This window comes from Sphaeramia orbicularis, chromosome 17 (genome assembly GCF_902148855.1).
Source record: "Sphaeramia orbicularis chromosome 17, fSphaOr1.1, whole genome shotgun sequence".
In the NCBI taxonomy this organism is placed as follows: Eukaryota; Metazoa; Chordata; class Actinopteri; order Kurtiformes; family Apogonidae; genus Sphaeramia; species Sphaeramia orbicularis.
In genome coordinates, this window is record NC_043973.1 from 3,653,033 (window position 1) to 3,678,778 (window position 25,746).

At 37.4% G+C, this 25,746-nt stretch overlaps 1 protein-coding gene across 3 annotated transcripts in view; it reads right to left on the bottom strand.

The window, feature by feature from the left end:
- Positions 1 to 14,817, bottom strand: part of mpz (myelin protein zero) — a 32,514-nt gene extending 17,697 nt beyond the window's left edge. For all 3 annotated transcript variants that reach the window (XM_030160505.1, XM_030160503.1, XM_030160504.1), the window contains exons 1-4: positions 14,534 to 14,817; positions 13,028 to 13,194; positions 1,042 to 1,255; positions 110 to 239 (exon numbers count right to left, since the gene is read on the bottom strand). In XM_030160505.1, the coding sequence (XP_030016365.1) occupies positions 110 to 239; positions 1,042 to 1,255; positions 13,028 to 13,194; positions 14,534 to 14,579 (557 nt within the window). In that variant the 5' untranslated portion in view covers positions 14,580 to 14,817. The remainder of the gene's footprint in view (positions 1 to 109; positions 240 to 1,041; positions 1,256 to 13,027; positions 13,195 to 14,533) is intronic.
- Positions 14,818 to 25,746: the final 10,929 nt, after the last annotated feature.

The following is a 25,746-nucleotide window of genomic DNA, read 5'->3' on the forward strand; positions in this document are numbered from 1 at the left end:
CAGCTTGGCCACGCATGTGTCGGTGCCAGGGATGGGCTCCGGCTTGAGCTCCCGTCCCTGGCACAGACCCCACTGGCAGAGGGCCCCCAGCCAAGGGCCGGGCACTGACCTGACACTGAGGCTGAAGACTCTGCGTGCCACCAGGAACCTCATCAGGTAGTAGATTACCACGATGAGCACCAGCAGGCCGAGCACCACCCCAATGATGGCTCCTGTGATCACGCCTGCCTGAATGGGCACTGCAAAGGAAAGAAGGGTGACAAGGTGAAGCAGTGCCGCAGAGAATGTGGGGGTAAACAGGAAGGAGGGTGGGAATGAAACATGACAGGGAGTTTGAGAGGGGAGAGGAAAGCGAAGGTGTGAAGAAAGGGAGCGAGAAAGGAAAGATTTTGAAATAGCAGGGAAAGAGACAGGAGAGGATAGAGAGGAACACACTAGAAGGAAGGGGAATGAGAGATGAAAGTAGAATGGAAAACAAAGCAAAGGTAATGCAAAGGTTGAAAGGAAGATGAAGAATACAGTGAAGCAGAGAAGCAGACTTAACGAAGGAGTGATAAGATACAACGTAGGCTAAAGGAGGTGAAAGTAGGGAGAAGCTGGGGGAAAGGGACAGGACAGAACAAAGTGAAACAGGAGCGAAATGAGAGAAGACGGAACAGGGCAAGGGGGGAAGGGACTGAAAGTAAGGCAGTGATAGCAATCTCATGTAAAGAAAGAGATAAAATTGTAATTGATTTCATTTAACAGGAGGTGCAAGGAATTCTACCAAAGCAGTTCCACGACTAGTGTGAACATAGTGTTTGCTATAGTCTGATGCGCAGCGCAAATTGAGATTAATTTCAGAGTTTGGAATGATTATAACAACAATTGAGAACAGTTGGCTTCTGACGAAAAAACATTCACCAAAATCTGCCATATGGGCTCAGTGGAAAGCTAATGAGCAGACGCAGATGTAAGACAATGCAGGCATTAGACTTTACATAGTGAGGGAAATTGATTTTACAGAGGAGAAGCCCCACAGGACTGCCCTGAACATCTCACCCTTCTCAAAAACCAGCAGGCGGACGCTGGAGGGCCGGCCCACTATGTCAGGGGGGTTCTTGGCGTCGCAGGTGAAGGTGCCGTTGTCGCTGAAGTCCAGGTTCTTGAGTAGGATGGAGCCATCACGGCGGCTTGGGTTCCCCACAAACTCTAGCCTGTCCCTGAATGGACCCTTGTTGTCAACGTAGGCAACACCACCAGTGTAGTGGAAGATCTGCAAAAGACGAGGAGGTGTCGGACAGCACCACGACAGGCATTTCACATGTCGGCTGACTGAAGGCAAATACACTTATTCACAATTCTGAACATTTGCCGTTAAGTTTGTGATGGAGTCTGTGTTGCAGGAGCTAAAATTGCACTGTTGCTGCTGTTGAGAAACAGAGAAGAACTGAAAGAAACTTGGAACCAAATAACTGCCTTGTTCCTGCATTGTAAAAAAAAACAAAAAAAAAACAGTATTATTCCGGCAGCAGGGGGGCTGAAAAAATACTGTAAAATAACGGAAAATAACCATCTCATAAAAATACGGTAATTTTCCATAATTAAAATACAGGTTTTTGCCCTAACTTTACATGAGATTTTGCATATTTTTTTTGACTTTTTAATGTTTAATAAAGAATATTTACATGTATTAAAACAATCAAATTACCTATAAATAAATATAAATGAGACTAAGTTGTACAATCCACTGATAAAAACTGTATTTGGACAGTTTATCAGTGCTTATACATTTTATACATTCACAAAAATACATTTATTCAACATTTTAGTTGTGAAACCTCCTGTAATTACACAAAATATTTGTCAATTAAACAAGTCTTGGGAAACTTACAGAACAAATACTTCTTTTATGGTTAATTGTCAGTAATTTTATCTGGTTTGAAATCTTTTGTTTTTACAGTATTAAACTTGAAATTAACAGTTTAATCTCATAAATAGAAAAGAATTATTTGTGAAATATGATACATTTGCAAATGTATTTTAACTGTGTTTTTCTGCGAAAAACGAAAAAATTTCTTTTAAAACATTTTAATTTTTTTGGTTATTCACAGTTACAGTTTTTTCGTGTTATTTTACATTTGACATGTAAAATCACAGTCTGTTTTTCTCATGTCATTAATATGTTCCAGTATCTTAAAAATACAGGAAAAATCTGTGAAATAAACAGTGAAAATTCTGTTAAATTAAAGATTTTTTTTACAGTGTGTACATACAATAGCATGAACGTAGGCAACCACGACTGACTTTAGCTTCGGTCAAGTCAAGTCAGTATCAACAGGCAATCAAGCGCAGAACAGACTCCAACATTTCATGTAAGTTCACAAGCATGGACTAATTTTATGCACAAATATCACAGTTTTAAGACCAACTTTACAATAACAAAAACTTAAGATAAATAAATGAAGTCTCCATCTAGCTGGACTTATGGGTTACCTCAGGGTCCAGAATGGTCGTACTCTATAATTTGAACGTAGGATTGGATTATTTTGATTTCATTTTTAAAAAAACATTAATAGAAAAAAATCAGGTGATAATTCCCATATCTCAGTACTTTTAAGAATTTTCATAAATTGCTTTAAGACATTTTAACCCATGAAGACCCAGAGCTACTTTCGTGGCAGTTCCCAAATGAAATTTTCCCTCTATTTAACCTTGCTTAATGATTCATCATCCCTTATTACAATACTGTCCCCTGCATTTTGAATTTTTTTCAGATGATAATCAAGTATTTTTCGATATTTTATTTACCAATTATATAGATATTCATCGAAATTCAGGTTAAAGTTCAGGGTTATTATATCAGAAACAGAGGAAACTGAAGAAAAAGTGACTTTTTCAGTTAAATTTCTCATTAACTGAACATAAACCCAGTGTGTCCATCCACTGTCATTGATCCAACTCCATGGGTTTTACTGGTGAGTCAATGTTGTAGAAGATGATAGTGTTTCCACGGTAACTACGGAGCTTCTGAATGTCCAAATGGGTCATATCTGATGACCATGAAAATTGACAAACTGTACTTTACACCAATTATTGACATGTATTGATAGGATTAATGGATCAACAGGTATTGAACAGTTTGGATCAGTATGGGTTAAGGTGAGTTAAGGCTTTATATTTAGGTTAATGAATTCAGCTTCCCTTTAAGGATCTGTGCCAACTCTGTTATTTTATCAAGGAGGGTCAAAAGTTTATATCCACCAAGTTCACTGTGTTTTTAAGACAGCCTGGCTGGGAGCCTCAGATTAGCTAACTGTCATTATAGGGAATCAATTGAAGGCGTATCTGTGGCTGTATTTCAGGGCCTTGTTTCAGATGTGGTGTCCTTTTTTCTTGGATCATGAGAAAATCTAAACAAATCAACCATGCTTAGACCTCAGTAAAAAGACTTCCACAAGTTTCTCCCACGCTGGACCTTTAACCCAAACTGGAATGGAAATGTTTAGCCTTTGAGGATGTGGTAACATAAATAAAATCAGAAATAAAATTTTAAAAAATGTCTGAACCATTAGTTTTATATTTTATCTAAATAAAGTAGTTGAGCTAATAGAACCAATGGGGGAATGAAATGAAACATTCCAAACTGTGATAAACTGAGTCTGAATACACTAAGCATCAGCTTACATAAACTTCTGACCTCAACCCAGTTCTCATGAGTAATTGTTGCATTATTTTATGCTTAAGTGCTTTATATATCTGAATAGATTTCCTTCTCACTGGAGGCTTACAGTTTGCTGCTGCCTGCGGTGGAATCCAGCACAAAATAATGTCAAAAACATACAGTCAAGTCCTCGAAATACATTGGCAAGGTCAGGTATAGGGTCTTCATACTTTCCTGCACAGACCAAAATGTGTCTGGACATCATATCAAAACCTGTCAAGCCCTGAAAGCTGCGAGTATATTTCTGCTCAGCACCGTCTTATTTTGGGGATATTCGATTTAGACTCTTTTCTCCTCTGCTGGATTACTTTGTGTAGACGACATTTAAGATTTCACTATGTTAGCTACTTGTCAAGTGCATTTTGTTTCAGTTTCACAAAGTACAGAATAAGTATTGTCAAGTGTTAAAATAAACGCACAAAAACCCAAACGTTACCATTGACCAAAACCATCTACTGATCTAAACTGTTTAATACCTGTTAATCCACTAATCATATTAATACATGTCAATAATTGGTGTAAAATACAGTTCTTCATCTTTTCATAGTCATCAGATATGACCCATTTGCATGTTCAGACGCTCCATAGTTACTGTGGAAACACCATCATCTTCTACAACACTGATTTACCAGTAAAACCCATGGAGTTGGATCAATGACAGTGGATGGTGACACTTGTTTTACGTTCAGTTATTGATATCTTTGCTGAAAAAGTCACTTTTTTTGTCTGTTTCTGATAAAACAAGTGGTTCCAGGCACCACAAACCCCACCCCTTATTTTGGCATCTATCCAGCTAATGTCATCATATTAATGTGTGTGCTGATGTCAGCATATCACATACCTCTTTTTATGTGCCAAGTTTGAAGTAAATTGAAAGAAAATTGATGTTTTAATAGACATTTGAAATTTCACCCATTATAAGTAAACGGGAGAAGAAAAAAAGAGTTTAAAAATTTATTAAAAATTTGAACTTTGACCTACTTTTCCCAAAATGGAACGAGATCTTTTCTGGGTCACTGGCAATCTATAAACCCAATTTAGTATTAATTCAACCAAGAGTTTTGCTGCTACAGGCATTTCAAATTTCACCCATTATAAGTAAAAAGAAAAAAAAAAAAAAAGATTTCAAAAATTCATAAAAGTTTTTTAACTTTGATCTACTTTTCCCAAAATGTGATCAGATTTATTCTGGGTTATTGTTAATCTATAAACCCAATTTTAGTATGAATTCAACCAATAGTTTTGTTGCTAGAGTGTTAACAATCAGACACAGAAACAAAGAAACAAACAAAGAAATAAACCAAACCAAAAACAACACCCCTTGCTTCCCCGTCGGGGGGGGGGAGGGGGCTACTAACCCTCAACTTTACTCTGAGCTTTTATGAACATCTACATGATCAGCATATTGAATAGAGGAAAAAATCTGGATTTTCATTGATAAATGCAAAGTACAGAGGATAATGTTTTAACAAATGGTGATAAATCGATCAAAAAAGGTTAAATAGAGAGAAAAATTCATTTGTGAGCTGCCACATAAGTAGTGCTGAGTGTTTATGGGTTAAAATGGACAGGGTCATTTATTAGTGGATTCAGAACAAACAAAACAAATCAGACAAAAATGATTATGTCTCTGAGACATTTTTTGGATTCAACCTCTAATAGTCATCAGTTGTATTACAATTTTAAGATATTATGTTCATGACTTTCGACATTTTGGAACTGAGGTCCTTGTCCCTTGGTTTATACATTATGAAGGTACATTTAAGTTTCATCAAACACCGTTGTGTTTGACTTTTCCTTAGTTTCCTCTGTTCTGATAAAATAACCTTTGAATTTCCTCTGAGCTTTTACGAACATCTACATGATCAGTGAATTAAACACAGGAAAATACCTGATTTCCACTGAAAAAAAGCAAAATACAGAGGATAATATAATAATAAATGGTGATGAATCACTTGAGAAAGGTTAAAAAGAGAGAAAAATTAATTTGTGACCTGTCACAAAGGGAGCCCTGGGTTTCTGCAATAGAATCAAAATGATAATAAATGACAACTAACCCTTTCAGAACCCCTCTTAAATGCCAGACAGCCGCTTTACCGAGTGCTATTGTCAAATGTGGTGTTTGAAGATTGATTTTTTTTTTAACATGCTGCTAATTGATTTTTTTTAGAGGCAGAGCGACACAAGTGGGCTAAAAGTAAATGTATCACAATGTACTGAAAAACAAGGTCAAATTTGATGTTTGAGATGACCCAGGAGACATTTAAGTCCATCATCCGTGAATGAAACCCAGCTGCTCATATGATACAAACATGTCAGAAAGCAGATATCACACATTGGAGGACAAATGCACCGTGAAAACAGACAGAGGTATAAAACTGAATCTGTCTACGCTGGTTAGAGGAGCCGTGACACAAGATGAGAAGATGGAGGAAGAAAAAAAAGAAAGATAGACCGGAGAAATGCAGTTTCAAAGTGAGGGCACTACAGGAGACAGATGAAGGCAGAGGAGGTGAGGGGAGGAGATAATGAGAGAGGAGGGGAGGGACAAAGGAGGCTGGGGCTGGGGGGGAGGAGGAGATTAAGGGAGGTGGACAGAGGGAGGCACAGTCAGGACGGGGAGATAGAGAGATTAGAGAGATGGCGGGACGATAAGGGCAGGGAAAGGGAAATTAAAGCACAGGATGCAGGTGAGGCCGGCTGAACACATGGGGGGGGGGGGTCTGTGAGCTGGTGTCCTGCTGGGAGCCATGGCTGCACATCTGTGTGGATGTGGATGAAGGGGGGGGGGGGTACGTATAGATGTGTCTGGTTGTATGATGTCACTTCCAAAATCTGCAATAGAAGTGGGTCAAAAATCTGTGTGTTTTTACACTGTTTTACTGTTTTTACTTTTATCTTACTGCTTACCCTACTGCACTGGGACCTGCACTGTAAAAAATATCTGTAATTTAACAGAATTTTCACTGTTTATTTTACAGATTTTTCCTGTATTTTTAAGATAAAGGAAAATATCAATGAAATGACCAAACTAGACTGTGATTTTACATGTCAAATGTAAAATAACACGAAAAAACTGTAACTGTAAATAACCATAACATTTCCATTTTTTAAAAGAAATATTTTCTTTTTTCACAGAAAAATACAGTTAAAATATGTTTGCAAATGTATCGTCATTTCACAAATATTTCTTTTCTATTCATGAGATTACACTGTTAAAGTTTAATACTGTAAAAAAAAAACAATAATAAAATGAGATAAAATTACTGACAATTTAACCGAAAAAGAAGTATTTGTTCTGTAAGTTTAATGAGACTTGTTTGTTAATATTGACAAATTGACAAATATCTTGCATAATTACGGGATGTTTCACAACAAAAATGTTGAATAAATATATTTTTGTGAATGTATAACATGTATAAGCACTGATAAACTGTCCAAATACAGTTTTTATCAGTGGATTGGACAACTTCATCTCATTGAAATTTATTTATATACATATATTTGTAGGTAATTTGAATGTTTTAATACATGAAAATATTCTTTATTAAACATTATAAAGTAAAAAAAAAAAAAAGCAAAATCTCATGTAAAGTTAGGGCAAAAAATTGTATTTTAATTCTGGAATATTACCGTATTTTTATGAGATGGTTATTATCCGTTATTTTACAGCATTTTTTCAGCACCCCTGCTGCCGGAATAATACTGTTTTTTATGGGGGTTTTTTTGCAGTGAGAGTACAGATTTTGTTCCTTTGTGTGTAACATGGAAAATAAAGACAATAATATGAACTTTGGAAAGACCTGATAAGGTTACTTCTTTGCAATATTTCTATCATTTCATATTCCAGGAATATATCAAAAAAACATGTTATTGACATCATGCCAATTAAATTTTTAAATTATCTTTTAAACATTTTATGACAAAGTAGTTTTTGTTTTACTACCCCAAGCTTCCATAGGTGAGTCGAAAATGACCTGCATTCATTTACAATGGAATTTCACTGGAACCTTTCTACATTGATTCATTCAAAAAATAAAAATTAAAAAGAAATTTTCAAACATAAAATCATTCTTTTGTGGACCAAAATAAAGAAAAAAGTAAACTCTCAGAAAAAACAACATAAAACCAAAATGCAAAGACATTTTGAAAATCTGGTCATATGTGTTTATTACCTCCGCCAAGTGTAACAGCAGAGGTTATGTTTTCATCGGGGTTTGTCTGTTAGCCAGATGACTCAAAAAGTTATGGATGGATTTGGAGGAAATTTTCAGGAAATGTTGATACTGGCACAAGGAACAAATGATTAAATTTTGGTGGTGATTGGGGGGGTTGATCTGCCTTGGCGGAGGTCTGCGCTCTCCGAGTGCTTTTCTAGTTGTCCATGTAATTGTCCTTTGATCGACACCAGTGTCCTGGGTCCGTTTTCATGCTTCAGTGAACAACGCTAATTTGAATTGTGCAAAAAAAAAAAATTGTCTTTTGTGCATGGAAGTGTAAGGGTTAATATGAGATCTGTCGCCATGGATGACAAGTTCCATTGGTTCTTTACTTGCATACATTAAACAGGAAAAAAAATGACATGTGAACCCCCTACCATCGTTACAAAGATTTCACACTTTGGTGAGAAACTGATAATTAACAGCAAAATTTGCTCAGCATGTCCAGATTTGGGTTTTACACGTCAGGATTTGAAGTGAAGGCACACACTTCCGTTAGTCGAAGGATTCCAGCAGGTTTAGTCTTCCTCAACATACCTGCGATGGCACATCTAACCATGCCCCTGTCCTGCCTCAGGTTTTCCACTTCAGCTGGGATGGTGCAACGAGTTACCTTTGCTGTATTTATTTGATATCTGCCTGTGTGGGTGTGCAAGTGGGTGTGCGTATGTGTGTGTGTGTGTGTGTGTGTGTGTGTGTGTGTGTGTGTGTGTGTGTGTGTGTGTGTGTGTGTGTGAGTGAATGACTAGTGAAGAGCTTTGAAATTTTATTGTATTGTACAATGCAATGACAATATTCTATTCTATTCTATTCTATTCTATTCTATTCTATTCTATTCTATTCTCTTCTGGCTGAAATGTTTCAAATTTCAAATGGCCAGCTCCAGACTAGCTTAAAGAATCCTTGCCAACAGCATTAACCCCTTGTGTTTGACTTGACAGAATCAAACCTGTCGTTAATGTGAAATCTGCGTATGGATGGGGGGGGGGGGTGTTCACATGTAATTATTTTTTTCCTGTTTAATGTATGCAAGTAAAAGACCGATGGAACTTGTCATCCATGGCGACAGATCTCATATTAACCCTTATGCTTCCATGCACAAAAGACTTTTATTTTGCACAATTCAAATTCGTGTTGTTCACTGAAGCATGAAAACGGACCCAGGACCCTGGTGTCAATCACAGGACAATTACATGGACAATAAACACATATGAGCAGATTTACTAAATGTCTTCGCATTTTGGTTTTATGTTATTTTTTTCTGAGAGTCTACTTTTTTTCTGATATACCCTGTTTAATAGAAAAATATAATTTATTGACAAAATGGTAAAAGTGGCATAAAAACCAACTGATTCTAACAGGGGTCATGTTTGACCCACTCATGGAAGAATGTAGGGTTCAGTCACTCATGCATCTAACCCAGTGGTTCCCAGACTTTTTAAGCTTGTGACCCCATGTTAACATCACAAATTTTTGGTGACCCCAGACATTCTTTTGCTAAAATTAATTTGTTTTTGAACATGTAATAGTTTGCTATATTGTGTTGCAAATAAACATTAATTTTAGAGGACATTTAGTCTATATAATGTATATTATTATGGACGGAGGCAGAAAAGCCAGGTGTAGATCACTGCACAAAGTGAGAATTAGATTTTCCTTGGTCAGGATATGTACAGTCAGTCCAGCTGTGATTTACAAGGCTGACAATTAATACTGAACAAACAAGAACTCAAACTGTGAATTATGAAAGAGCTGCAGCATCTGAAACTGACCACGATGAACGTTTGACAGATAAACAGAACCACAGTGCTGCAGTTTCAGCTTCACAGTTTGTCTTTTATGGATTGTGATTGTCTTTGTCAACTCACCAAATATTTTTTATTAGTAAGTTTTGTTTTGTTTTTTTAATCAGTTACTAGAAATTTCAGTTGACCCCATTTGAATTCCAGGCGACCCCACTTGAGGTCTCGACCCCAAGGTTGAAAAACACTGATCTAAGAGGTAAGCAAATATAAGCAAAAAATGCCCCAAAATATACAACAACACAATAAACTGTGATGTATATCACATTAAATCATGTTTCCTTCATGATTTTCTGAAAAAATGTGAAGTGCAGTACATGCTCTGGATAAATGTAGACCGAACTGTAATTACATTACAGCCACTAATCCAAATGTTAGTGTTTACAAAGGACTAAATCTGAAGACCTGCTATTAGTGAAAATGTTTGCACAGCTTTGAAAATGTAATTATACCACCTGTGGTTTTCTGTAGAAGCTCAGTACTGCATTTTAGTGTGACCTTTTGACTTTGTTCTCTTGCTGTATTATTGCTTGTAGATTGTTTTTTACTATCAGATGCTCTTACTTTTTCCATCACTTGTCGATGAGGAGATTGGGTTTTTATCATTCATTTAATTACAGACTTTAAAAAAGATGTGAAACGAACATTTCATGTGTCATTTGTGTGATTTTTGCCTCCGATTAGAGGAAGAGTGTGCTGGCTGTACATGTCATACTTTGTGACAAATGGTGATTTTATGTTGCTTTTTCACAATGGTCCAATAATTACCTGCAAAAATGTAATATGCTTTTGGAAATAAAATGACACTTATGATGATTTATAGAGTTGGATTAAATTTAACTTTTATGTTTCTGTTTTATTGTCCAGATTAAAATATTTATTGGAAAAGCATTTAAAAAGTAATTGAATGTAATGAATTTAACCCTTTCATGCATGAATTATGAGAACCTTAATCAAGAGTTTTTTTCCCCAAGTGTTTTTATTCCTATTTAGTCCTGAAAAAAACAATGTGATTGAAAATTTTCACTGAAAATGTGTTTAATATCTGAAGCAAAAAAAAATTAATTTACTGATATATTGTGTGAAAACTATTAAATAAAAACATTTCTAATGCTGCTAGTCTTTTTTTCCCCCACATTTTAACATACTCTACTACTAGTCATTACTCACTTCATGGAGATAATATGCAAAAAAAAAACAACCTGTTGTTTATATAAAAAAAATACTTAATTACAGTCTAATAATAATAACAAGCAATTGATTTACACTCAAGCATGTTAGTGCAGATCAGGTTTATCAAAAACAGCAAAGTTACAGTAATGATATGAATTGCAGAGAAGATGCATAAGCATCCACTGTGTTGGCTGATATGGAACTAAAACAACAAAAGCCATGAATATATCTTCCTGAGACCCAGTAAGTAAACATTTTCGCCATTTTACATTAAATACTTGCTTTAATTGGAAAAAGCATGATGCAACAGTTTTTTTCAGATACTTTTTTTTTTTTTAATTATATAATGTCCTTTTCAGTGAACATTTATGTATTTTTCTAAGTAAAGCTGTGAAACTCTAGTCCACTACAGAAGACAAAGATGCACTGCTGGGTCTCAGGAGGATATAAGAGCACATCTTTGAGTAGCTGTCCACTGCAGTGACCACTGTGCATGAAAGGGTTAAATAAATTATTCAAAATTGCATTACATATTAAATTTTTTAACAGGGTTTCTGCTTATCTGTAAATTGGTATATTTCTATTGTCACTAGGTTTAAATTCATAAATTTATGCCGTTAAGTTGCCCAATACAAGTCAATACATGTTTCCGAAAGCCAACACAAACACATTCAGGGAAAAGGACTTTCCAGAAACCAGGCCATGTGACATCTGACCGCACCCTTCTTTGACATTTGGCCGCTCTTTGTGTCTCGTATGGGTGTACCATTCTGAAAAGGACAACCCCATGTTTATGAGTCTGGATATCTGTGTACACATATCTATGCTATTTTCCTTCCGTAAATGAGCAAAACAATCTCATCAAGTGGAACTTTAATCTACAACATTGAATATAAACAGTAATAGGATGAGATGTAATCAGTTACAGATTACTTGTCAGGCAGGAAATCTGCTAAAAGAAGACAGCAAGGCAGCATAATGTTATATTCAACATATATTCAGATGTAAATCATCGTTTTTGCAAAAGGAGGATTAGAGACTATAAGTGATTGACACATTTTCCTGCCATAACTGTCACTGATTACATGGTTACATGATTTATGTCATTTAGTTACATTTGGCTGTTCGATGCAATCAATTACTCCCCAACACTGTACATGAATATGAATATTTTAGGTAGTTGTTGGTTATTTTAGATGTTTATTGACTATTGCTGCTAACTGGTTTATATTCAGTTTAACTGTTCATACTGTTTTTACCACTGTACATACCGTTTTGCATGTCTTTTTATATACAGTACTGTGCAAAAGTTTTAGGCCGCCTTTAGATTTGTTGTTTTTGCAGGTTGAAGTGAGCAAACACATTTATTTCTAATTGTCTTTTCTTCAGATACAACAAAAAAATACAGGGAATATGTGCACACCCTTAAAAAAAAAACAAAAAAAAAAACCCACAACTAATTGGGTTCTAAAGGTTAAAGTCAGTATTTAGTGTGACCCCTGACCCCATGACAAGAAACAGCAACAACCATTAGAAACATCTGGCATGTGTTGAATGAAACCAGGAATAAAAAATCAGAACGTGAACAAAAGGATTAAAGACATGTTCAGTGTAAAAGGAAGGTCACACTAAATACGACCACTTTGGTTTAGAGAAGCTGGGTTTTTTTTCACTGAAACTGTTGTTTTTACTGATGTACAGTTGAGTAGGGGTCAGGGGTCACACTAAATACTGACTTTAACCTTTAGAACCCATTTAGTTCTGTTTTTTGTGTGTCTTTTAAAGCTGTGCACATATTTCCTTGTATTTTCTTGTATCGGAAGAAAAGAGAATAAGAAATTAATGTGCATGCTCATTTCAACGCTGCAAAAACAACCAATCTAAAAGCCGCCTCAAACTTTTGCACAGTACTGTATATGATGTACACGTTATAGTGTGTTGATATTTTGTCTTTAACTTCACCCATTAGCCGAGAACTACCTGCCTAAATGTCCTTATATGTAGCTTACACATAATGACAATAAAAACTTCTTGAATCTTTCTAATAGTTTGATTCCACTGCCTGTTTCCTTAAATGGATCTGATGCGTTATTTCACTGTTTTGTCTGGTGTTTGTGTGAGTTAATTACAGAGATGCTGTCCCGGGAACCGTCAGGCCTGTACGTCCAGGAGAAAGTGACGTCCTCAGAGGTCCAGCGCCATGAGAAGAAGGAACAAGACAGCCGGATGTCGGAGCCCACCAGGGCATGGCGCTCCCAGCCGGTGTAAATCACTATGGCCTGGGACTGTTCAGGCACTGAGCGACAAACACAGAGCAGATGGTTATTGGGTTAAAATCCACAAACACGACAACAATGGTAAAATGTCCCAAAAGGTCCATCATAAGGTTTGTGGTTTGGTTAAAGAAACATCCATTCACCCAAAAGACACTCCATGAGCATATTTTAGCTGTAAATGCACCAAATAAAAAATGCCAAAGATGCTAATACACTTGTTGAAAGCACACATTTAGTGTCTGCACTTCTGCCACTGTTTCAACATGCACTCAGTAAATGTTTGGGTTATTACTGGAATATTGGTGCTAGTCTCAAAAAGTCAAAGGGGAACATCATATCCTCCATTAATATGGATTATGTTGGCTTAATCATGTGCACTGTTTATGCTTGAATAATATTTAATGGTCGATGTTAATTTGGTTTTGGTTGCAAAATCAATATTTTACTTCCCTAGAAAATACTCTCAGCATCTCAAACAACCAGGCCAAGTCCCCCGGCAGCCGCACACACCTGCCACCTTAACATCCCACTGCCTGGAACAACACAAGTTTTGTATTGTTCACTATTTTACCCAAAATGTACCGACGGGGCCTGGTGGCTATGCTCTAATGCCTCAGAGTTCCTCTGAAGCTTAAGAGAGAAAAGTTCACAGCTTTTACCACCAAGTGTCCTTGAGCGTTTGCTGTTGGTGCAGTCAGCCCACACAAAACCTTGTCAACAAAATCATGCTTAAAATTGTTCATTAAAATGCTGACACAAAAAATGCAAATATCTGATGGGAAGGAAGTAGGAGAAGCTGAGTGCTTGAGAGCAAAATGCTCTGCCAAAAAAAAAAAAAGTAAATGAATAAAAAATTGTTAGTTGTCTTTAACTTTGCAAGTTCAGAGACACCTGCTTAAGCAGAGCACAGATGGACAGGGCTATGCATGTATTAGCATCTGAATATAAACTACAACGTGTCCTCCACAGGTGCGCTGTTGCCCTTTTTTGATAAATCATTACAGAAAAATCAAGATAGCAATTAAAATTCTTGCATTTAGTGATAATCCTGCGTAAAGGGAGGAATTACATTGCCCTCAAAGATAAATTAATTCACCACTAAGCCTATCGACTGACTTTATTATCTAGTTCATCAATTTTCAGGTAAGCACTGAAGAAGAAAACAGAAAAAGCCTTTGAATATCCTCATTTAACCTTTAACCTCACATCAGAGGAAAGAGAATTTCTACATTTGCTGCATTTTCAATTGATCAAACACTCAGTCGGCTCTTTTGAACCCTCATCAAAACAAAAGTTAATAAAATTAAAAACAGGAATTATTCTTGTCTATCTTTTCTTTTCTTTTTTTTTTTTTTTTACCTATTCCCAGGAGGACAACAGACGCCAGTGCCAAAAACGTCAGCATGGTTTCTGGTTGCTTCTTTTTTTTTGTCCTGCTCCCAAAAGACTTGGATGCTGATGCTGCTGCTGCTGCAGACCTGACAGGAGTCTGTGGAGGAAGAGGAGTCCTATACACACTGGAGGCAGGGTGAGAGTGAGGAAGGAGGAGAGAGAAAAGGGAAGAGAAGAGACGAGAGAGAGAGAAAGAGAGAGAGAGAGAGAGAGAGATGGAAGGGTGCGGGATGCGAGGACAGAAGGCCTTCAAAAACAGGAGGACAACAGAAAACCCACTGTCCCTGGGTTTATACCCGACCACACCCCTTGCTCACCCGCCCAGGACCGGCCCGGCCCGGCCCATTCTTCCTCTCCTCTGTTTTTTCAGTTTCTGTGTCTTCTTTTTTGCAAACGCACCACCATCACCCACCATGTCTTGCCATTTCTCTCCATTTCGTCCCTCATTGAAACAAATTACACACGTTTTCTTCTGAAGTGGAAGTAAAACGCAGGCGAGGGGCACCTGCAGTACAGTCGCAGTTGAATTAATTGGATAAACAATAGGCAACTTGGGGCAAATTTGCAAACTTATGACGAATGCAATGTGTGTGATTACACCCTAACTGAGATGTGATTGAGTTGAGAGGGAGCACTAATCAACGCCTAGCATGTAGGCAAGGCTGAGGGCGGTACGGTGGGAATCGTGACCATCTGCAGCCGCTCTGTGTGTGATCACGGCACATATGTAAATATTAAATCTAAAAATGGTGAGTCGGTGGGTGGGCCTGTTTGTGTTATGTTTACAGTGCCGGGGGAGGGGGATCCTGCTCCGAGGTCAGCCCAGTGCCCTCTCCTCCATCCCCATCCCCATCCCCATCCCTCTTCCCTTCTTTCTCCTCTCTCTGCACTTTCACCCGTCTCTAAGGCCAAGCGGCTAAAACAAAGCCCCGACTCTTCCCTCTCTGTCCTCCCTCTCTCCAGATTCCTATGCTTTGCTGACGTCTAGCACTCAGAGACAATGGAGAGAGAGGGGGACAGGGGCTGACTGGTGTTTAGCTAGTCTGTCAATGGTGCTTTCTTCCTCTCCAGCCTCTCGTTTTCTTTCTTTCTTTTTCTCTCTCAAAGACAAAGCTGCACATTCACTCCCTCAGCGGCAGCAGCGGCGGCAGCAGAAGCCCACCACTCCTCACTTTTCCAGTAACACAGACAACAGAAACAGTCGGGGAGAGACCTGGCTATATATAGATGGGTTGATATGAGGACAGACACACAGACATGAGAGGGAGACGGTAGCAGATACAGCAGACGCACCAGAGGAAAAAAATGAGAGAAAACAGGAGCACTGAGCAGAGTGTGAATGAGCGCACACGGCGGAGTGGAATTTCTGTAAAAGCCTCATTTCTGGAGGCCTCATTCCATCATTTTGTCACATGTCATAAATATGCATTCATTTAGCCGCTGGCACAGTAGTGAATACACGCACAAATTAATGGTCTGCAATAGTCTTCTAGCTTCAGCAAACGTCGAAGCTGGATTCACACATTCGGAAATGTAAACCATATCAATTTCATTCCGACTCCTCCTACTACCCTGGGGGATATACACAAACATTTATAGGATGAGTAAGGAGAGGAAGTACTTAAAAAGGACGTCCACTCCATCCACTTCACTTTGATTTTATATTACACCTACTTATCCCGTACTAATTCCAAGGATCTCTTTCACAAGGGGCTCTTAGCCAATACAGTATCACATCATTTAGCGCAATGCGAGAAGCTTTACCTTACAGTCAGTATAAATTATTGCCACTAATTACAACCACTCATAATCTGCTGGTAAACTAAAAAAAAAACAAAACAAAAAAAAAAACGACCATCTGTCAACTTTTTGGCGCTGTCAACTTTGCATCTAAATCAGGGATGTCAAACTCATTTTAGTTCAGTTCCACATTCAGCTAAATTAGATCTGCAGTGGGCCGAACCAGTAAAATAATAACATAATGATATATAAATAATAATAATAATAATAATAATAATAATAATAATAATAACTTTATTTGTATAGCACCTTTAAAAACAAAGTTTACAAAGTGCTTTGACATAGTGCACAACAGCAGGATACATGAAGCAAGTAAAAACCCCAAAACAGAAGCAACACAATAAGAGAGATGTGTGAAACAAATTAATAATCTAAGAGGATCAAATTTAAAAATTAAAATTAAAAATTAAAAAGTTGAAAAGGGACAGACATCACATAAAAGCAAGTCTGTAAAAATGTGTTTTAAGAGGTGATTTAAAAGATGTCACTGATTCCTCAGCCTTACCTCCTCGGGCAGGCTGTTCCAAAGTCGAGGGGCCCTGATGGAAAAGGCCCGTTCACCTTTCGATTTAAGCCTGGACTTTGGAACAGCCAGGAGCCCTCTGCCCGAGGATCTAAGGCTGTGTACTGGCTCGTAGTCAACTAGCATCTCATCTATATAACTTGGGGCCAGACCTATTCGGGCTTTAAAATAACGTCAACTCCAAACTTTTCTCTATGTTTTAGAGCGAAAAAAGTAAATTTACATTATGAAAAGGTTTATATCTGCAAACTGTCTTTTCAAAAGATGTGAATAACATGAACAAACTGAAAAAATAAGTGTAATTTTAACAATATTATGCTTCAGTTTATCATTTACACACGTACATTATAACTTACAGATCACAGTGGATCTACAAACACACAAAACATTGAGTAACAGGCAGAATCTTGTTAAAATTGGACTTACGTCTTTTAAGACATTTCAGGTTGTTCATATTTGTTCAGGTTATTCATGTTTTTGCAAAATTACACTTTGTTTTAGTGTAAATACATGAAAATATTTACATTTACAAAGAGACAAATTTGGAGTTGTCATTATTTATATGTTATTATAGTATTTGACTGGTCCTGCCCACTTGAAATTGAATCGTTCTGAATGTGGAACCTGAACTAAAAGGATTGTTCATATCTTAGTGTAATTTTTGCATTTCACAAATTCATCTCAAGGACCGGACTGGACCCTTTGGCGGGCCGGATTTGGCCCCCGGGCCACATGTTTGACACCTGTGATCTAAATTGACATTTCAACCATTGCTATCTTGGCTGTTTTGAGTCATAAATGACCATTTTTGCACAAGAGCATGGAGCTGGACAATGTGTGAAAGTGGGCTAATGCTAACTAATTAAAAAATACAGATTTAAGAAAAAAGTAGCTTTCCTTCCTCGTCAGATGTTAAAATACACAGTTGCATCAGTGCTAGTAACGTCAGCTTCATGTAATGTATAAATTTGTATAAATTAATACTAATTAGAAGGTGACAGATCCTGCAGCGGGTGAGCAAATGTGAAGCCTTTGATGTTTCCTACTTTTTTCCATTAATTGGTCAAAAATGGGATTGATCTCCATCTATGCCACAACTATAGACAAACATGCAAATCAAATCACATCTAATGCTCAATTCATTTTCAAATATACATTCTAATGACACTGTATAATGTCACACAGAATTAATGTGTTCATAGCAGACTTGGCTTATAAAAGCCGACGAAGCACAGAAATCACTGTTAATACACGGAATGCAGAAATCTTACCAATACCAATCACACCCATGATTTCTGCTTTAATGAGTCAAAATGTCAGGGGTGAAAAAAGTCTATTAGTGCCAAATTAATGCATATAGAGAGGCTAAGTCTGACCCCTTCCAATGGAGCCTAACTTTGGAAAGAATATGAACAGCGATCAGCTTTGAGAGACAGGTCATTGTTTTGATCCTGTACGAATAATGCTCCCATTTACACATACAGGGGTTGGACAAAATAATGGAAATACGTTCACCTCAAGATGATAATGCCCTAATCCATACAGCTAGAATTGTTAAAGAATGGCATGAGGAACATTCTAATGAAGTTGAGCATCTCGTATGGCCGGCACAGTCCCCAGACCTCAACATTATTGAGCATTTATGGTCAGTTTTAGAGATTCAAGTAAGACGTCGATTTCCACCGCCATCGTCTCTAAAAGAGTTGGAGGGTATTCTAACTGAAGAATGGCTTAAAATTCCTTTGGAAACAATTCACAAGTTGTATGAATCAATACCTCGGAGAATTGAGGCTGTAATTGCCACAAAAGGCGGACCTACACCATATTAAATTATATTTTGTTGATTTTTTAAGGTGTTTCCATTATTTTGTCCAACCCCTGTATGTTGTTTGTGAATCCATAAAGACCCAAACATCCACAGGCGACCAAGAGCATCTACTGATCTAAACTGTTTAATACCTGTGGATCCACTAATCCTATCAAGCCATGTAAATAATTGGTGTAAAATACAGTTATTCATCTTTTCATGGTCATCAGATATGGCCCATTTGGACATTCAGAGGCTCTGTAGTTACCATGGAAACACTGTCATCTTCTACAACATTGATTCACCAGTAAAACCCATGGAGTTGAATCAATGACAGTGGATGGAGACGCTTGTTTTTATGTTCAGTTAATGATAGCTTTGCTGAAAAACTCACTTTTTCATAATAACCTCAAAATAACCTTTGAGTTAACTCTCAGTTTCCATGACCATTCTAGATTAAATATAGGAAATTAAATACAGGAAAACACATGATTTATAATGGAAAATGGAAAATATAGAGCAGGGCTCTCAAACTCATTGTCCTTCAGGGGCCACATTCAGCCCGATTTGGATCTGAAGTGGGCCGGACCAGTAAAATAATAATATAATAACATATAAATAATGACAACTCCAAATTTGTGTCTTTGTTTTAATGTAAAGAGAAAAAACATTAAATTATGAAAAAACTTACTTTTATAAACTATCCAAACAAAAAAGATGTGAATAACCTGAAAAACTGAAATTTCATAAGAAAAATAAGGGCCATTTTAACAATATTCTGTCTCAACTTATCATTCTTACATGTGCATTATAGATCGGATCTACAAAGACACTAAACTCTTAGTAACAGGCAGAAAATTGTTAAAATTGTGTTTAATTTTCTTTAGACATTTCAAGTTGTTCATATTGGTTCAGGTTATTCATATTTTATTGTTACAGAATAGTTTGTAAATGTAAATATTTTCATAATTTAATGTTATTTTTTGGACTAAAACAAAGACAAAAAATTGAAGTTGTTAATTCAAGATTTTTTGTGCTTAGTTCAAGATTTATTTGCTAAATTTAAGATTTTTTTTTTTTTTTGCTTAATTCAAGATAATTTTTTTTTTTTTTTTTGGCTTAATTCAAGCAAATGTTATTATTTTTTTTGCTTGATTCAATTCAAGACTGTGGAATTTTTGACTTTGCAAATTCATCCCACAGGCCGGATTGGAACCTTTGGTGGGCTGCATTTGGCCCCTGGGCCGCATGTTTGAGTCCCTGATATAGAGGATAATGTTATGATAAATCATGATAAATCACTTAAGAAAGGCTAAACAGAGAGAAAAAAATCAAGCAGCACTGGGTCTTTATGGGTTAATTTAGAATGTAATTTTACAGGTCAACAAAGTTGTTTACCTATGTATGTGTTACCGATAGTTTGGTAACATTTAGCTTCGAGTGAAACAGTGGAATGCATTTGTTAACCAAACATGATCCAAGTCACCAACACTAAAAGGGCTGATACGCCGGCATATTACATCTGAATGTCCAAGAGTCAAGTGAAAAGTATTAAAAGAGGTGAAAATCATTACAGTCTGGGTATGTTGAGGTTAGAGACTTTTTCTGCAAAGATAGACACATACAATGATGTTGGGTGTGTAGTCTTTATATTTACATTTTTCACAGTCTGATACTTCAACAGTTTTGCCACGAGCTGCAACTGTCTTGATTTACAAAATTATCTTTTTGACTCGCAAACATCACACTTGGAAAACGGCATAATTCCAAAAGCATCAAAAAATGCCTCTCACCACTTCGATGATACATTTTTTCCCCAAAATAAGATTTCATGGGGTGCAACCAGAAGGGACAGAACAAACTCTCTCTATTTGGACAAGAGGATGGACCTGGATAAGACTGATGATTAAACACTGCTAAGCTAAGGCTAATGCTAACTTACTGAAAAGACTGACCACACTGCTGACTAGGACAAAGATTTCATACCAAAAGTCATTTCAGCGTTACTTACACTACATTGGGTTTTTTTTATTATTTGAACAGTAATGTTTATGCAAATACATTATGCACCAAGACTGAATCAATAGCTAATGTAGCTAATTTCTAATGTAATTAAGTAATAGAAACCTTCATTAGCGATCAGTCCTGGACTTCTACTTACAAGATCATGGAGCCAAGGACATGTGAGGTGAAACATTATTTTAATCTACAGCAGGGGTGTCAAACTCATTTTAGCTCAGGGGCCACATTCAGCTAAATATGATCTGAAGTGAGCCGAAGCAGTAAAAAAATTACATAATAATATATAAATAATGTCATCTCCTAACTTTTCTCTATGTTCTAGAGCGAAAAAAGTAAATTTACATTATGAAAAGGTTTACATCTACAAACTATCCTTTCAAAAGATGTGAATAATATGAACAACCTGAAAAATATGTGTAATTTTAAAAATATTATGCCTCGGTTTATCATTTCCACATGTACATTACAATGTACAGATTACAGTGGATCTACAAACACACAAAACCTTTAATAACAGACAGAATATTGGTGCAATTACTCTTAATTCTCTTAAGACATTTCAGGTTGTTCATATTTGTTCAGGTTTTTCACATTTCTTGCAAATGGCTAGTCTGTAAATTTTAATATTTTTGTGTAATTTTACTTTTTTTACACAAAAGCAAAGAGAAAAATTTGTGGTTTTCATTATTTGTAGCTTATTATGATAGTATTTTAGTGGTCTGACCCACTTCAGATGGAATTGAACTAAATTTATTTTGACATCCTTGATTGTTAATATCTTCAGTGTAATTTTTGTATTTCACTAATTCATCCCGCGGGCCAGATTGGACCCTTTGGTGGGCCGGTTTTGGCCCCCGGGCCATATGTTTGATACCCCTGATCTAGGTTGTTGAATTCTTAAGTTTAATCACATATTAGTCGGTGTTAGTTAGGATTCCTTTGTGTCACTAGATTTCTTTGCTTCACTGGTCAGTTGTAAAGTTCTTAGGATAGGTCACATCTTGGTCAACATACTAAAGTGACAGATTTATGAACACAGGACTTAGGTTTTACCTTAGACACACTTAAATACACATGCTCACAGACGATCGTAAACAACAAGAGATAAGAGGAAAACACAGTCAATATGGGGTTTTACATAGAGTTGAGGTATCACATCTGCTTGACTTTAGAGTCACATGACACCAGTCCATTTTCTGTGACCCAGCCCACCTAGCACAAGGGGTCGGCCCATAGCTTGAAGATCAGTTTACAAGGATTATAAAAGTCTTGTGCATTGGAATGTCTGGATCCATTTCCTACTTGGTGTGGATCCTCAGCGCTGAGTCATACCATGTACTTTGTTTGTGGTCAGATAAGCCAAATTAAATTGATAAAAATGAGACCTAAAAGAATCCAGGCTTATTCTTGGAGCTTCCAACAGAAGAACATGTTAACAGAGGGGTGAACTGTTAAACTTCACAAGGTAAAGTTAGGGCTAAAGCTAACTCATGAAACCACTAACCAACCATGCTGCTTACTAGAAAACATGGTCAGCCTTCTCAGTGTGTTTTTTAACCATGTATTTCTGTATGAGAGAAAAAATGTTATATTTGAAGAGAACAGTCAGACTCTGTTCAGAGGTCTGGCTACAGTTCGCATGGCAGACATCAAAAACTTGCCACAGCTCTACAATTTTATTTATAAAGCAGTAATCAGCCTGGTTCAATTTCCTCCTCCAACCCCTTTTGGGATATGCAGGTATTTATATGAAGAGCGAAACGAGGTAGGACTTAAAAAGGACATCCACTCTGTCTACCTCACTTTGATTTGATGTTACACCTACTTATCCCATTCTAAATTCAAGGATCTCTTCTGCATGGGGCTCTTGGCCAAGTCATCAGTAAAGCATTTAGCGATAGATCAACTTTTGCCCACATTTGAGACTACGGCATAAATTCTTGCCGTTTGCGACAAATCGCAAGCTCTCATTCATGCTAACAACTCAAATACCCTGCTGACGGATCAGCTGAACAAAATGGACCATCTGCCAACTCGTTGGCGCCGTCAACTGTCTAAGCTTTGGCTTCAATGTCTAAATCGCAACATCCTTAACAATTATGGCAGATCCTGCCTTCAGGCCCCAGAGAAACAGGGGGATTCTTTATGAGCCTGGCAGGTGCAGAATGTGGCAAGCACCCAAACTCGTCAGCACCGAGTGACGGTAGCAGCAGCGGTGGCTGAGCTTGGCAGGGGAAAACTGTATCACAGACAGAGCAAAGGCCTCATTCCTTTAGCAGGCAGTAAAGTAGAGCTCTAATGTAGGAGAGGGAGAGCTTATCTGCTGGTACAGAGGGGGTGGGGGGGTGGCTACCTGCAAGAGACAGCCACAGCAAACTGCATCTGTTAAGAGATTTTTACCAAATTATACATGAGCTGCACTTAAGTGATATTGAGGTAGACAAGGTTTAATATCAGCTGCTGTTATTAGAGATGACTGAATACGCTAAGTACCTCAGGCTTGAGTTACTGTGTGAATGAAACTATCTCAGCTGTCTGCCTGTGTAACTCATCCAGCAAGTGTTCATGCAGTGAGACGGCGGCCTCAGTTGCATATTGTGAGGGCATGTCATTAGACATCCATAAAAATTTACAGAGCATATTTGTTTTATAATATTGTGCATTTCTTTGACGTTGAAAAAAAAAAGGAAAAAAAAAAAACATACCCCGCATACATTCAAAAAGAGCAGGGATAATCACAGTCTGGGAACGTATCCCAAGCTGGAGATGTTAGGGGTTGTTGTCAACTCTACCCATGTCTAATTTTTCTGCTATGTTGAGGATGTTTGTCACAGCTCTGAGTGCAGCCCTGATGACAAGGCAGGCTGGCAGATGTGCAAAAAGGGAATGTCTTCTGTGAACGGAGAGGGTCTTCCAGACTAAAGGGCTGTCGTAGAGACAACAGCAAGTGAGGAAAAAGGCAGAACACATACACAGTACAATGACTGGTTCACAAAAAGGTCATAAGACTAATGACCATCAGCAGTGATCCAATGGACTGTGGTGCAGTCTTCCACCCTTAAGCACAAGCCTCTCAGTGTGGGCCAAAGTGAAGCACTGACAACGGGAGAAAAACAACGACCGCCATCATAAACCAATCATAAAGTGCTTTCTTAAACGACTACATCAGTTCAAAATTTTACTGCAGGGGTTGCATAATCAAGTGAAGCATTACCATAACCAAATAAGGCAAATGAGCCGTGGTGAGCAATTGGCCAGAAAACTGTCAAAAGTTAAGGCCAGAGGGCAGGATTAAATTTAAATACAGCTGTTTATCCCATCTACATTTCTGAGAAGGACACAGGTTAACAGCCTGTTGACTAAAAAAAGCTCTTAGTGAATACCTGCCCCCAAAAACAGGTCCAGAAAACACTGTAGGCAAAGTGTTTTGAACCAAGTCATATTTAGCAACTGTACATTAGGGATCAAAGGAAACAGAAAGACACAAGCGTCATTATATCTTGTATGCAAATGCACATTCAAAGGAAGCTTCTTTTTTTTTTTTTTTTTTAAGACTATATAGGAAAAAAAAAACTCCATGATGCCACACACTGTATTTCTATGAAATCTTGGAGCCTGGGTGAAACTCGTCAAGGCACCACGAACTGAAAACACCACCCATGCTGACCACACTTCTAACTAGATGTTACATGAATCACAATAAATTCATTTCATCTCTTACCTAAATGTTAACACATACATTTGTGTTTATTCATAATGTAAAAAAAAAAAAAAAAAAAAAGTGTTATAGGATGAATAGAATTGCCAAAAGGGAGAAAATGTGGGAATGCCCTTGCAGACCATTTCCACATTTTCTGGGATTGTCCAAGAATTAGACTTTACTGGATTGAAACAATGAAAATGATTAACACAATAATGGGGTTTGAGATTTAACATGATTTCTGCACAGTTATCTACCACCCACAGTTGATTCTAGAGACAAATACCTGATTAATACAGGGTGAGTCAGAAAAAACGCTCTTTTCATTTAAAGAAATTGTACCACTGAAATGGAAATGCTTATTTTTCTTTTGATTATACAGTCATATTGATGTGGTTATTGAGCATGTCTGGCGATTGAATCATTGATTTATGGCATAGCATAACAGAGGGAATGTCCATTGTTTATTGTGCACCGAAATATCTGCCAACACAGTTTATGCCACCGTGAATGAAATTGAAATTGTCAACCATTACAGCATGTTTACTCGCCATCAAAATGTTTTGTCTCAACGAAGTCGTCCGGCACGACCTTCAACCTGGCTACCATTCAGACTGATGCAAATCTGTGCTCGTTGTCGCATCTCTAACACAGCTCTTCTCGCCATTCGTGTTCGTCGTAGGACTTGGATTTCAGCCGTGATGCGATTTCGGAGTTCCTGAAGAGTTTGTGGAACAGTCTGATACACACAGTTTTTAAGATACCCCCACAAGAAAAAATCAAGGGGGGTCAAGTCCAGGGATCTCGGTGGCCACTCTCTCTCCTGACCCAAACAGACAACTCGATGAGGAAATAATACCTGCAATCGCTGTGGTCTTGCCATGATGAAAACTCCCTGGGCACTGTCATGTAGGCCTATGTCCTGAGTGTGAAAGCAAAGCCCCGACTCCTGTAATTGTTGTCGATTTCAAGTTTGTTCACTGTGGCATACATTGTGTTGGCAGGTATTTCAGTGCCCAATAAACAATGGACCTTCTCTCTCTTATGCAATGTAATAAATCTATGACTACATCACCAGACATGCTCAATATCCACATCAATATGACTGTATGGTCAAAAGAAAAATCAGTGTTTCCGTTTTAGCAGTACAATTTCTTTAAATGGAAAGAGTGTTTTTTCTGACTCACCCTGTATAATGATGGCAGCCTGTAAAAAAGCCAGAACAAGAAAATGGCTGAGCAAAGAACCCCCAACAAAGAAGAAATGGATTGGAATTATTAAAGAAATGTACAATATGGAAAAACTAACTTTCTCCTTGAACCATAATT